The sequence below is a fragment of the Callionymus lyra genome, chromosome 13 (genome assembly GCF_982586985.1).
Source record: "Callionymus lyra chromosome 13, fCalLyr1.hap1.1, whole genome shotgun sequence".
Lineage (NCBI taxonomy): Eukaryota > Metazoa > Chordata > Actinopteri > Syngnathiformes > Callionymidae > Callionymus > Callionymus lyra.
Window position 1 is genome coordinate 843,580 of NC_141830.1, and position 14,904 is coordinate 858,483.

The window sequence follows — 14,904 nt, forward strand, 5'->3', positions numbered from 1 at the left end:
GTCAGCTCACCCACAGACACTCGGACCGGACGTGTCTTCTGCAGCTCCGTGACGGCTTCGCTGGGCGTCAGTCCTTTGAGGGCGAACAGCTGGATCTGGTACTCTGTGTCCGGGCTCAGGTCTCGGACCAGGGCAGAGGTTTGAGTCGGGCCAACGAACAACTCCTGCCGGCGGCTGCCGACCATCATGGGAACCAGCTGGAGTCTGTACCCGGAAACCTGATCCTGGGAGGGGTCCCAGGTGAGCTTCAGGGACTTGGACGACACCTCCAACACCCTGAGGTTGGACGCCGGCTCCACCACTGCAGACGTGGTGAAGAGTCAACGGCTAAACATCTCAGCTGAGACACGACTCACCTTCCTGGCCGCTCCCCAGAGACTCCAGCTGGTGGTCCACACCCGCGCAGACTTGGGAGATCAAGGTGGGCTGCACCGACTTGATGTGGTCCACGGTAGAGACACTGAAGACGTGAGCGTCGAGAGGCGTCGACGCCACAAACTGCAGCTGCTGCACGTCTGCCAGTTGCAGTCCTGAAACACACACACACACATGAACACACGGGGACACACACACACACAAACACAAGGGTACACACACACACATGAACAGTGAGTAGAGTCCAGCTCCAGAGTGAAGGAGAGTCTTCTCTGAGGGTCTCAGAAGAACATCACTCTGAGGGTCTCAGAAGAACATCTGTCTGATGGTCTCAGAAGAACATCTGTCAGAGGGTCTCAGAAGAACATCTTCTGAGGGTCTCAGAAGAACATCTGTCTGATGGTCTCAGAAGAACATCTGTCAGAGGGTCTCAGAAGAACATCTATCTGAGGGTCTCAGAAGAACATCTGTCTGAGGGTCTCAGAAGAACATCTCTCTGAGGGTCTCAGAAGAACATCTCTCTGAGGGTCTCAGAAGAACATCTCTCTGAGGGTCTCAGAAGAACATCTGTCTGATGGTCTCAGAAGAACATCTTTCTGAGGGTCTCAGAAGAACATCTGTCTGATGGTCTCAGAAGAACATCTTTCTGAGGGTCTCAGAAGAACATCTATCTGAGGGTCTCAGAAGAACATCTGTCTGAGGGTCTGAGAAGAACATCTGTCTGAGGGTCTCAGAAGAACATCTTTCTGAGGGTCTCAGAAGAACATCTTTCTGAGGGTCTCAGAAGAACATCTCTCTGAGGGTCTCAGAAGAACATCTGTCTGAGGGTCTCAGAAGTACATCTGTCAGAGGGTCTCAGAAGAACATCTGTCTGATGGTCTCAGAAGAACATCTCTCTGAGGGTCTCAGAAGAACATCTGTCAGAGGGTCTCAGAAGAACATCTGTCTGAGGGTCTCAGAAGAACATCTGTCTGAGGGTCTCAGAAGAACATCTATCTGAGAGTCTCAGAAGAACATCTGTCTGAGGGTCTTAGAAGAACATCTGTCTGAGGGTCTCAGAAGAACATCTGTCAGAGGGTCTCAGAAGAACATCTGTCTGAGGGTCTCAGAAGAACATCTGTCAGAGGGTCTCAGAAGAACATCTGTCAGAGGGTCTCAGAAGAACATCTGTCAGAGGGTCTCAGAAGAACATCTGTCTGAGGGTCTCAGAAGAACATCTGTCTGAGTGTCTCAGAAGAACATCTGTCTGAGGGTCTCAGAAGAACATCTGTCTGAGGACAGATGACATCATGTGACGTCAGACCACACTTACCGTGACGACCTTCAACCCTGCACGATGAGAACCTACATGACCTACATGGACCTTCGCTCAGAGAAGAGAAAAGTGTGTGTGTCTAGACTTGTGTGTAGAAGTGTGCATCTGCTGGAATATGAGCAGATGTTTTATCGCCGTGGCAACAGTTTTATTTCCAGAGTTAGTGGAAAGTTTGACGCTCAGAAAACTTGACTGAAGCAGGAGTCGCTCCTCCCTCGACTCCTCCCTCCCTCGACTCCCTCGACTCCTTCGACTCCCTCGACTCCCTCCCTCCGATTGCATCACCACCAGTGTGCGCACGAGTGTTGTGTTGTGTGATAGTCGTACCGAGCACGAACACCTCCACGCCTCGACTCCTGACTTCTCTCAGTGAATCCTCCAGAGAGTCTTGAGATCTTCCGTCTGTGATCACGAGCAGAACTCTGGGGAAGTTCCTCCTCATCCCGGCCTGCTCTGTGAAGACCTCCCTGATCACGTGACCCAGATCCTGGTCTGCACACAAGAGTCCAACAGTTTAGTGTGTGTGTGTGTGTGTGTGTGTGTGTGTGTGTGTGTGTGTGACCTACTGCTCCTGGTGTCTTCTCTCTTGGACATCATGGATCCGAGGGCCTGCATCAGCTGAGCTCGGGTCAGATGCTGGTCCAGTCGGATCTGACGCTCGCTGCTGGACTGGACCACAGACACGCGGGTCTGGTCTGCTCCGAGCTGGAAAGCTCCGGCCACTGATGCAATGAAGCTGCTCACATGTTTGAAGTCGGACCTGCTGACACTCCTGGAGAAGTCGACCAGAAACACCAGGTCCACCACTGCTCCGTCAGAACACCCTGAGAACATGATGACCCACAGATGATGATGAAGATGATGAAGATGAAGATGAAGATGAAGATGAAGATGATGAAGCAGAAGGTAAAGTTTACTCACTGACTGAGTTCACATCTGTTTTCCTGGAGTCTCGACTGCTCGACTCCACTGCAGAACAAATGTTATGTAAGTGAACAACTTGGACAGTAAAAGAAGAAACACACACACACACACACACACACACACACACACACACACACTGTGTGAAGCTGACATCAATGCATTGTTGAGGTTTTTACTGACAACATTAAATTGATCAAAGAGAAAATCTCTCTTTGTTTGGAACCCCTACTGTCTCTGAGCCCCTCTCCTCCTCTTGGTCCTCCTTCACTGCTGTATCTTTGGGTGATATTTCATCACTAGTGAACAAGATGAAACCCTCCTCTTGCTCAGATGACGTCCTTCCTTGTTTTTATCAAAGTATTTGATGTAATTGACCCCTGAGTTACCAATATGGTGAACCTCTCCCTTTCCACAGGGGTTTTTAATGCATTTAAACCATTGTGGAGCCTCTGCTCAAAAAGCCAGGCTTAGACCCGACTGACCTCAGTAATTTCAGGCCTATTTCTAATCTTCATTCTTGTCCATCATCATGATGTTCTGGTTCTGTTGGATCTGTCCTCAGCCTTTGACACAGTTGAACCAGAGGGATGAAGACTGTCTGGGTCTGTGTTCCAATGGTTCTCATCTTACCTTTCTGGGCGCAGTTTTAGTGTATCTGCCAATCAAATGAGGTCTGAATCATCTGTTGTGTGGAGTCCCTCAAGGTTCACAGTTTGTTTCATGTCTTAACAAGAAGGATCGTCTCGCCTGCAGTTGATTCAAAACTTTGCAGCCAGAATTCTGAGCCGCTCTAGTAGAAGAACTCACATTTCTCCTTCAAACTCTTCACTGGCTGCCAGTTTCTTTCAGGATCAACTTTAAAATTCTGGTTCTTACTTTCAGATCTATTCATGGTCAGACCTTCATGATCTGATCCAGACTTACACCCCAGCTCGGGCTCTGAGGTCTGTGGATCAGAATCTACTGATGGTTCCTGAACTTCAGGACCAGAGGAGAGAAATCCTTCCAGACTGTTGCTCCTAAGCTTTGGAACCATCTCTGTGTTTGATGATCTACTGACTCCTTCAAGAAACATCTGTGTTTGATGATCTACTGACACACACACACACACACACACCGTAACACACACACACAGAAACAGACACACACAACTAACCTGGACCGGGTCTGAACCAGGTCCAGACTGGCCCCCAAACACTCACTGGTGAACTGTCCATAGACGGCTGGACTCTCTGCTGGTCCTCTGAAGGCAGAGATGCTGACAGTGTAGTCCACGTCTGGACTCAGGTCTGAGATGGAGGTTCTGGTGGCGGAGGCGGGAAGAGTCAGTTCTCTGGGCCGGTCTGTGGAGTCAAAGGGGAACCCATTAGTGCCTTTACCCTCCAGACCTTTACCAATCAGAACCTCAGTCAGAACCTCAGTCAGAACCTTAGTCAGAACCTCAGTCAGAACCTCAGTCAGAACCTCAGTCAGAACCTTAGTCAGAACCTTAGTCAGAACCTCAGTCAGAACCTCAATCAGAACCTCAGTCAGAACCTTAGTCAGAACCTCAGTCAGAACCTCAGTCAGAACCTCAGTCAGAACCTCAGTCAGAACCTTAGTCAGAACCTCAGTCAGTCAGAACCTCAGTCAGAACCTCAGTCAGAACCTTAGTCAGAACTTCCGTCAGAACCTTAGTCGGTCAGAACCTTAGTCAGAACTTCCGTCAGAACCTCAGTCAGAACCTCAGTCAGAACCTTAGTCAGAACTTCCGTCAGAAACTTAGTCGGTCAGAACCTCAGTCAGTCAGAACCTCAGTCAGAACCTTAGTCAGAACCTCAGTCAGAACCTCAGTCAGAACCTCAGTCAGTCAGAACCTTAGTCAGAACCTCAGTCTGAACCTCAGTCAGAACCTCAGTCAGTCAGAACCTTAGTCAGAACCTCAGTCAGAACCTCAGTCAGAACCTCAGTCAGAACCTTAGTCAGAACCTCTGTCAGAACCTCGGTCAGAACCTCAGTCATTGGTTCATTGGTCCAGTGGCAGGTTCTTGAGAGTCTGATGTTCTTCTGGATATTTGACGAGTGGTTCTGGTCCGTCAGATGAATTCAGTCAGAGTGTTCTGTGGTCCAGAAGAACCACTTGTTTGTGTTCCAGGTTCTGACAGCAGAAATGTGGAAGAACTTCCATGCGTGTGGCAGACGTGTGCGAGCAGGACCTAGTAATGAATGTTGGCCCAGCAGGACTGGACCTGCACCCACCTGAGTCCGAGGTCACTCGCACCCGGAAGCCCTGGATCCCAGACGAGGGCCGGAGCCACGATATCTGCACCGACCCCTCACTCACGATCCGGAACCTCAGGTCCGACGGAGGCTCCACTGCGGAGGGAAGCGTCGCGTTAGCACCGGGTCGCACACGGGTCGGACCGACACCAGAAGATGTTCTGCTGAGACGTGATTGGTCGACGCCGGTAGTGTGGAGGAGCCGCACGGTTCAGGCTCCATCACACCGACCAGAACCACCCGCGAGCCCGACCCACGACTGCTGGTTGTACAATGGATCCACTTCCTGCTGCTCCATTGCAAACCTTGTAAAAGACGCTAGCCTGCTACGCTAACAGGTTAGCGTCTTTTGTGAACCTCAGGCATGAACACGTGCAACTTTAAACACACACGTCTCACAAACAACACAACCAACTATATTTTGACGTGATACTCTACAGGTTGGGTGTTGAACATCTGCTAACTAGCAACTAGTCAGTGACGAGCTAACTGCTCTGCGTCACATTTCCTAATTTAAGTAACTGTTAGTTAAGCTGCTAATGTGGCTGCTATTGTAGATGCTAATGTAGTTGCTATTGTAGATGCTAATGTAGCTGCTATTGTAGATGCTAATGTAGTTGCTATTATAGATGCTAATGTGGCTGCTATTGTAGATGCTATTTTAGTTGCTAGTAGAGATGCTAATGTAGTTGCTAGTATAGATGCTAATGTGGCTGCTATTGTAGATGCTAATGTAGTTGCTATTATAGATGCTAATGTGGCTGCTATTGTAGATGCTAATGTAGTTGCTATTATAGATGCTAATGTGGCTGCTATTGTAGATGCTATTGTAGTTGCTAGTATAGATGCTAATGTAGTTGCTAGTATAGATGCTAATGTGGCTGCTATTGTAGATGCTAATGTAACTGCTAGTATAGATTGTAATGTAGCTGCTATTATAGATGCTAATGTGGCTTTAGATGCTAATGTGGCTGTGGCTGCTATTACAGATGCTAATGTGGCTGTGGCTGCTATTATAGATGCTAACTTGGCTTCTATTATAGATGCTAATGTGGCTGCTATTATAGATGCTAATGTGGCTTCTATTATAGATGCTAATGTAGCTGCTATTATAGATGCTAATGTAGCTGCTATTTTAGATGCTAATGTGGCTGCTATTATAGATGCTAATGTAGCTGCTAGTATAGATGCTAATGTGGCTGCTATTATAGATGCTAATGTGGCTGCTATTATAGATGCTATTGCGGCTGCTATTATAGATGCTAATGTGGCTTCTATTATAGATGCTAATGTAGCTGCTATTATAGATGCTAATGTGGCTTCTATTATAGATGCTAATGTGGCTACTAGTATAGATGCTATTGCGGCTGCTATTATAGATGCTAATGTGGCTTCTATTATAGATGCTAATGTAGCTGCTATTATAGATGCTAACTTGGCTTCTATTATAGATGCTAATGTGACTGCTATTATAGATGCTATTGCGGCTGCTATTATAGATGCTAATGTGGCTTCTATTTTAGATGCTAATGTGGCTGCTATTATAGATGCTATTGCGGCTGCTATTATAGATGCTAATGTGGCTTCTATTATAGATGCTAATGTAGCTGCTAGTATAGATGCTAATGTGGCTGCTATTATAGATTCTAATGTGGCTGCTATTATAGATGCTAATGTGGCTTCTATTTTAGATGCTAATGTGGCTTCTATTATAGATGCTATTGCGGCTGCTATTATAGATGCTAATGTGGCTTCTATTATAGATGCTAATGTAGCTGCTATTATAGATGCTAATGTAGCCGCTATTTTAGATGCCAATGTGGCTGCTATTATAGACGCTAATGTAGCTGCTAGTATAGATGCTAATGTGGCTGCTATTATAGATGCTAATGTGGCTGCTATTATAGATGCTAATGTAGCTGCTATTATAGATGCTAATGTAGCTGCTATTTTAGATGCTAATGTGGCTGCTATTATAGATGCTAATGTAGCTGCTAGTATAGATGCTAATGTGGCTGCTATTATAGATGCTAATGTGGCTGCTATTATAGATGCTAATGTGGCTGCTATTTTAGATGCTAATGTGGCTGCTATTATAGATGCTAATGTAGCTGCTATTTTAGATGCTGATGTGGCTGCTATTATAGATGCTAATGTAGCTGATAGTGTAGATGCTATTGTGGCTGCTATTATACATTCTAATGTGGCTGCTATTATAGCTGCTAATGTAGCTGCTACTATAGATGCTAATGTGGCTTCTATTATAGATGCTAATGTGGCTTCTATTATAGATGCTAATGTAGCTGCTAGTATAGATGCTAATGTAGCTGCTATTTAAGATGCTAATGTGGCTGCTATTATAGATGCTGATATGGCTGCTATTATAGATGCTAATGTGGCTTCTATTATAGCTGCTAATGTGGCTTCTATTATAGATGCTAATGTGGCTGCTATTATAGATGCTATTGCGGCTGCTATTATAGATGCTAATGTGGCTTCTATTATAGATGCTAATGTGGCTGCTATTGTAGATGCTAATGTAGTTGCTAGTATAGATGCTAATGTGGCTGCTATTGTAGATGCTATTGTAGTTGCTAGTATAGATGCTAATGTAGTTGCTATTATAGATGCTAATGTGGCTGCTATTATAGATGCTAACTTGGCTTCTATTATAGATGCTAATGTGGCTGCTATTATAGATGCTATTGCGGCTGCTATTATAGATGCTAATGTGGTTTCTATTTTAGATGCTAATGTGGCTTCTATTATAGATGCTAATGTGTCTGCTATTATAGATGCTATTGCGGCTGCTATTATAGATGCTAATGTGGCTTCTATTATAGCTGCTAATGTGGCTTCTATTATAGATGCTAATGTGGCTGCTATTATAGATGCTATTGCGGCTGCTATTATAAATGCTAATGTGGCTTCTATTATAGATTCTAATGTGGCTGCTAGTATAGCTGCTAATGTAGCTGCTAGTATAGATGCTAATGTGGCTGCTATTATAGATGCTAATGTGGCTTCTATTATAGATGCTAATGTGGCTGCTATTATAGATGCTAATGTGGCTTCTATTATAGATGCTAATGTAGCTGCTATTATAGATGCCAATGTAGCTGCTATTTTAGATGCTAATGTGGCTTCTATTATAGATGCTAATGTAGCTGCTATTATAGATGCTAATTTGGCTGCTATTATAGATGCTAATGTGGCTGCTATTACAGATGCTAATGTGGCTGCTATTATAGATGCTAACGTGGCTGCTATTATAGATGCTAATGTGGCTTCTATTATAGATGCTAATGTAGCTGCTATTATAGATGCTAATGTAGCTGCTATTTTAGATGCTAATGTGGCTGCTGTTATAGATGCTATTGCGGCTGCTATTATAGATGCTAATGTGGCTGCTATTATAGATGCTAATGTGGCTTCTATTATAGATGCTAATGTGGCTGCTATTATAGATGCAATTGCGGCTGCTATTATAGATGCTAATGTGGCTTCTATTATAGATGCTAATGTAGCTGCTATTATAGATGCTAATGTAGCTGCTATTTTAGATGCTAATGTGGCTGCTATTATAGATGCTAATGTAGCTGCTAGTATAGATGCTAATGTGGCTGCTATTATAGATGCTATTGCGGCTGCCATTATAGATGCTAATGTGGCTTCTATTATAGATGCTAATGTAGCTGCTATTATAGATGCTAATGTAGCTGCTATTTTAGATGCTAATGTGGCTGCTATTATAGATGCTAATGTGGCTGCTATTATAGATGCTAATGTAGCTGCTAGTATAGATGCTAATGTGGCTTCTATTATAGATGCTATTGTGGCTGCTATTATAGATGCTAATGTGGCTTTAGATGCTAATGTGGCTGTGGCTGCTATTACAGATGCTAATGTGGCTGCTATTATAGATGCTAATGTGGCTGCTATTATAGATGCTATTGCGGCTGCTATTATAGATGCTAATGTCGCTTCTATTTTAGATGCTGATGTGGCTGTGGCTGTTATTATAGATGCTAACTTGGCTTCTATTATAGATGCTAATGTGGCTGCTATTATAGATGCTATTGCGGCTGCTATTATAGATGCTAATGTGGCTGCTATTATAGATGCTAATGTGAAGCTGATCAACTAGCTGCTAATATAGCAAAGAAGTTTTAACATAAGCACGGCTAACATGCTAACACACACCAACCTCAGCGGCGACAAAGAATATCACATGTCAAATATTGTCGTGAAGCCAGAACCCAGGTCCAGACCAGACCTGGTCCCAACTTGACCGGGACAACACAGGACGGCACATTGATGTAAGGAACCACCAACCTGGGTTCGGACCAGCGGTTCCGAGCTGCGGCTTAAAACCCCAAACGTTCCTCTAGAAACGCGTCAACGTCAGCAAAGATGGCCGCCCTTAGCAACAGAACCGGTCCATCTCCAAGGTCGGAGGCGACCCGGAACACTCTCAGTTCAGGTTCTGGTCCAGGTCTCCTGATGCCACTGAGTCTCGACCCAGTCCTGGTCAGCAGAGTCCAGACCCAGGATCAGGTAGACACCACCTGAAGACTTGTTCACGAGCGAAGGTTCTCCATTGAGAAGAACCTGAACCTGGAGCTGCTGGAAAACTGTCTGACCACAGGAGCTCAACTGCGCCTCCAGCTGGACGAACATGGAACTTCTTTGTTTACATTTCAGACATGATCAGTTTAAGAGTTCCTGAGACCTTTGACCTTTGACCTTTGACCGACAACTACAACACTCACACAGAAGAAGAAGAAGAAGAAGGAGGAGGAGGAGGAGGTGATGATGATGATGAAGGTTAAGATGAAGATGAAGATGAAGGAGGAGGTGATGATGAAGATGATGAAGAAGAAGAAGATGAAGATGATGAAGATGAAGATGATGAAGAAGAAGATGAAGAAGAAGATGAAGAAGAAGATGAAGAAGAAGATGAAGAAGAAGATGAAGATGAAGATGAAGAAGAAGATGAAGATGAAGATGAAGATGAAGATGAAGAAGGTGAAGAAGGTGATGATGATGATGATGAAGAAGAAGAAGAAAGTGATGATGATGAAGATGGTGAAGGTTAAGATGATGATGAAGATGAAGGTGAAGATGATGATGATGAAGAAAGTGATGATGATGAAGAAGAAGAAGAAGATGAAGATGAAGAAGAAGAAGATGAAGATGAAGATGAAGATGAAGATGAAGAAGATGAAGATGAAGATGATGAAGAAGAAGATGAAGAAGGTGAAGAAGGTGATGATGATGATGATGAAGATGATGATGAAGAAGAAGAAAGTGATGATGATGAAGATGGTGAAGGTGAAGATGATGATGAAGAAAGTGATGATGATGAAGAAGATGAAGATGAAGAAGAAGAAGAGGAAGAAGAAAGTGATGATGATGAAGATGGTGAAGGTTAAGATGAAGATGAAGGTGAAGATGATGAAGAAAGTGATGATGATGAAGAAGAAGAAGAAGAAGAAGGTGATGATGATGATGAAGAAGAAGGAGAAGAAGAAGAAGAAAGTGATGATGATGAAGATGAAGAAGAAGAAGAAAGTGATGATGATGAAGATAAAGACTCACCAGGATCCTGTGCTCCGCAGCAGCAGAACATGAGCAGCAGCGACACCAGAAGCTTCATCTTCATCTCCTCCTGAACACACACACACACACACACACACACACACACACACACACACACACACACACACACACAACACACACACACACACACACACACACACACACACACACACACACACACACACACACACACACACACACACACACACACACTTTATCTATTATCTTTATCGATCCTTTGACCTCAAGACATGAACGTCAGTGATGTCATCGTCTCAGTTGATGTGTAGAAGTTTGTGTAGAAGTTTGTGTAGAAGTTTGTGTAGAAGTTTGTGTTGAAGTTTGTGTAGAAGTTTGTGTTGAAGTTTGTGTAGAAGTTTGTGTAGAAGTTTGTGTTGAAGTTTGTGTTGAAGTTTGTGTAGAAGTTTGTGTTGAAGTTTGTGTAGAAGTTTGTGTAGAAGTTTGTGTAGAAGTTTGTGTAGAAGTTTGTGTAGAAGTTTGTGTAGAAGTTTGTGTAGAAGGTTGTGTAGAAGTTTGTGTAGAAGTTTGTGTTGAAGTTTGTGTAGAAGTTTGTGTTGAAGTTTGTGTAGAAGTTTGTGTAGAAGTTTGTGTAGAAGTTTGTGTAGAAGTTTGTGTAGAAGGTTGTGTAGAAGTTTGTGTAGAAGTTTGTGTTGAAGTTTGTGTAGAAGTTTGTGTAGAAGTTTGTGTTGAAGTTTGTGTAGAAGTTTGTGTAGAAGTTTGTGTAGAAGTTTGTGTTGAAGTTTGTGTAGAAGTTTGTGTAGAAGTTTGTGTTGAAGTTTGTGTAGAAGTTTGTGTAGAAGTTTGCGTAGAAGGTTGTGTAGAAGTTTGTGTTGAAGTTTGTGGAGAAGTTTGTGTTGAAGTTTGTGTAGAAGTTTGTGTTGAAGTTTGTGTAGAAGGTTGTGTTGAAGTTTGTGTAGAAGGTTGTGTAGAAGGTTGTGTAGAAGTTTGTGTAGAAGTTTGTGGAGAAGTTTGTGTAGAAGTTTGTGTTGAAGTTTGTGTTGAAGTTTGTGTAGAAGTTTGTGTAGAAGTTTGTGTAGAAGTTTGTGTAGAAGGTTGTGTAGAAGGTTGTGAAGAAGTTTGTGTAGAAGTCTGTGTAGAAGGTTGTGTAGAAGTTTGTGTTGAAGTTTGTGTTGAAGTTTGTGTAGAAGTTTGTGTAGAAGTTTGTGTAGAAGTTTGTGTAGAAGTTTGTGTAGAAGGTTGTGTAGAAGTTTGTGTAGAAGTTTGTGTAGAAGTTTGTGTTGAAGTTTGTGTTGAAGTTTGTGTTGAAGTTTGTGTAGAAGTTTGTGTTGAAGTTTGTGTTGAAGTTTGTGTAGAAGTTTGTGTAGAAGTTTGTGTAGAAGTTTGTGTTGAAGTTTGTGTAGAAGTTTGTGTAGAAGTTTGTGTAGAAGTTTGTGTAGAAGTTTGTGTAGAAGTTTGTGTTGAAGTTTGTGTAGAAGTTTGTGTAGAAGTTTGTGTAGAAGTTTGTGTTGAAGTTTGTGTAGAAGTTTGTGTTGAAGTTTGTGTTGAAGTTTGTGTAGAAGTTTGTGTAGGAGTTTGTGTAGGAGTTTGTGTTGAAGTTTGTGTTGAAGTTTGTGTAGAAGTTTGTGTAGAAGTTTGTGTTGAAGTTTGTGTAGAAGTTTGTCTAGAAGTTTGTGTTGAAGTTTGTGTAGAAGTTTGTGTTGAAGTTTGTCTAGAAGTTTGTGTAGAAGTTTGTGTTGAAGTTTGTGTTGAAGTTTGTGTTGAAGTTTGTGATGAAGTTTGTGTTGAATTTGTGTTGAAGTTTGTGTAGAAGTTTGTGTAGAAGTTTATGTTGAAGTTTGTGTAGAAGTTTGTGTAGAAGTTTGTGTAGAAGTTTGTGTTGAAGTTTGTGTTGAAGTTTGTGTAGAAGTTTGTGTAGAAGTTTGTGTGGAAGTTTGTGTTGAAGTTTGTGTTGAAGTTTGTGTAGAAGTTTGTGTAGAAGTTTGTGTAGAAGTTTGTGTTGAAGTTTGTGTAGAAGTTTGTGTTGAAGTTTGTGTAGAAGTTTGTGTAGAAGTTTGTGTTGAAGTTTGTGTAGAAGTTTGTGTAGAAGTTTGTGTTGAAGTTTGTGTTGAAGTTTGTGTAGAAGTTTGTGTAGAAGTTTGTGTTGAAGTTTGTGTAGAAGTTTGTGTTGAAGTTTGTGTAGAAGTTTGTGTTGAAGTTTGTGTAGAAGTTTGTGTTGAAGTTTGTGTAGAAGTTTGTGTAGAAGTTTGTGTAGAAGTTTGTGTAGAAGTTTGTGTAGAAGTTTGTGTAGAAGTTTGTGTAGAAGGTTGTGTAGAAGTTTGTGTAGAAGTTTGTGTTGAAGTTTGTGTAGAAGTTTGTGTAGAAGTTTGTGTAGAAGTTTGTGTAGAAGTTTGTGTAGAAGTTTGTGTAGAAGTTTGTGTAGAAGTTTGTGTAGAAGGTTGTGTAGAAGTTTGTGTAGAAGTTTGTGTTGAAGTTTGTGTAGAAGTTTGTGTAGAAGTTTGTGTAGAAGTTTGTGTTGAAGTTTGTGTAGAAGTTTGTGTAGAAGTTTGTGTTGAAGTTTGTGTAGAAGTTTGTGTAGAAGTTTGTGTAGAAGTTTGTGTTGAAGTTTGTGTAGAAGTTTGTGTAGAAGTTTGTGGAGAAGTTTGTGTAGAAGTTTGTGTTGAAGTTTGTGTTGAAGTTTGTGTAGAAGTTTGTGTAGAAGTTTGTGTAGAAGTTTGTGTAGAAGGTTGTGTAGAAGTTTGTGTTGAAGTTTGTGTTGAAGTTTGTGTTGAAGTTTGTGTTGAAGTTTGTGTTGAAGTTTGTGTAGAAGTTTGTGTTGAAGTTTGTGTTGAAGTTTGTGTAGAAGTTTGTGTAGAAGTTTGTGTGGAAGTTTGTGTTGAAGTTTGTGTTGAAGTTTGTGTAGAAGTTTGTGTAGAAGTTTGTGTAGAAGTTTGTGTTGAAGTTTGTGTAGAAGTTTGTGTTGAAGTTTGTGTAGAAGTTTGTGTAGAAGTTTGTGTTGAAGTTTGTGTAGAAGTTTGTGTAGAAGTTTGTGTAGAAGTTTGTGTAGAAGTTTGTGTTGAAGTTTGTGTAGAAGTTTGTGTAGAAGTTTGTGTAGAAGTTTGTGTAGAAGTTTGTGTAGAAGTTTGTGTTGAAGTTTGTGTTGAAGTTTGTGTAGAAGTTTGTGTTGAAGTTTGTGTAGAAGTTTGTTTAGAAGTTTGTGTAGAAGTTTTTGAAGTTTGTGTAGAAGTTTGTGTTGAAATTTGTGTAGAAGTTTGTGTTGAAGTTTGTGTAGAAGGTTGTGTAGAAGTTTGTGAAGAAGTTTGTGTAGAAGTCTGTGTAGAAGGTTGTGTAGAAGGTTGTGTAGAAGTTTGTGTTGAAGTTTGTGTAGAAGTTTGTGTAGAAGTTTGTGTTGAAGTTTGTCTAGAAGTTTGTGTTGAAGTTTGTGTAGAAGTTTGTGTAGAAGTTTGTGTAGAAGTTTGTGTTGAAGTTTGTGTAGAAGTTTGTGTAGAAGTTTGTGTTGAAGTTTGTGTAGAAGTTTGTGTTGAAGTTTGTGTAGAAGTTTGTGTTGAAGTTTGTGTAGAAGTTTGTGTTGAAGTTTGTGTAGAAGTTTGTGTAGAAGTTTGTGTAGAAGTTTGTGTGGAAGTTTGTGTAGAAGTTTGTGTAGAAGTTTGTGTAGAAGTTTGTGTAGAAGTTTGTGTTGAAGTTTGTGTAGAAGTTTGTGTTGAAGTTTGTGTTGAAGTTTGTGTAGAAGTTTGTGTAGAAGTTTGTGTAGAAGTTTGTGTTGAAGTTTGTGTTGAAGTTTGTGTAGAAGTTTGTGTTGAAGTTTGTGTAGAAGTTTGTCTAGAAGTTTGTGTTGAAGTTTGTGTAGAAGTTTGTGTTGAAGTTTGTCTAGAAGTTTGTGTTGAAGTTTGTGTTGAAGTTTGTGTTGAAGTTTGTGATGAAGTTTGTGATGAAGTTTGTGTTGAATTTGTGTTGAAGTTTGTGTAGAAGTTTGTGTAGAAGTTTATGTTGAAGTTTGTGTAGAAGTTTGTGTAGAAGTTTGTGTAGAAGTTTGTGTAGAAGTTTGTGTTGAAGTTTGTGTTGAAGTTTGTGTAGAAGTTTGTGTAGAAGTTTGTGTAGAAGTTTGTGTAGAAGTTTGTGTAGAAGTTTGTGTAGAAGTTTGTGTAGAAGTTTGTGTAGAAGTTTATGTAGAAGTTTGTGTAGAAGTTTATGTAGAAGGTTGTGTAGAAGTTTGTGTAGAAGGTTGTGTAGAAGGTTGTGTAGAAGTTTGTGTAGAAGTTTGTGTTGAAGTTTGTGTTGAAGTTTGTGTAGAAGTTTGTGTAGAAGTTTGTGTTGAAGTTTGTGTTGAAGTTTGTGTAGAAGTTTGTGTTGAAGTTTGTGTAGAAGTTTGTTGTAGAAGTTTGTGTAGAAGTTTGTGTAGAAGTTTGTCTAGAAGTTTGTGTAGAAGTTTGTGTTGAAGTTTGTGTTGAAGT

General features: G+C 41.5%; 1 protein-coding gene across 2 annotated transcripts in view; it reads right to left on the minus strand.

Moving 5' to 3' along the window:
• Positions 1-10,670, minus strand: part of LOC148066920 (collagen alpha-1(XII) chain-like) — a 69,224-nt gene extending 58,554 nt beyond the window's left edge. Inside the window, exons 1-8 of one of the 2 annotated variants that reach the window (XM_087806520.1) lie at positions 10,475-10,670; positions 4,853-4,969; positions 3,817-3,957; positions 2,612-2,659; positions 2,257-2,514; positions 2,018-2,182; positions 357-530; positions 11-301 (exon numbers count right to left, since the gene is read on the minus strand). In XM_087806520.1, the coding sequence (XP_087662646.1) occupies positions 11-301; positions 357-530; positions 2,018-2,182; positions 2,257-2,514; positions 2,612-2,659; positions 3,817-3,957; positions 4,853-4,969; positions 10,475-10,538 (1,258 nt within the window). In that variant the 5' untranslated portion in view covers positions 10,539-10,670. Of the gene's footprint in view, positions 1-10; positions 302-356; positions 531-2,017; positions 2,183-2,256; positions 2,515-2,611; positions 2,660-3,770; positions 3,958-4,852; positions 4,970-10,474 lie in introns of those variants that run through there. The other variant, XM_087806519.1, reaches the window with a different exon arrangement.
• Between the last annotated feature and the right edge of the window lie 4,234 nt (positions 10,671-14,904).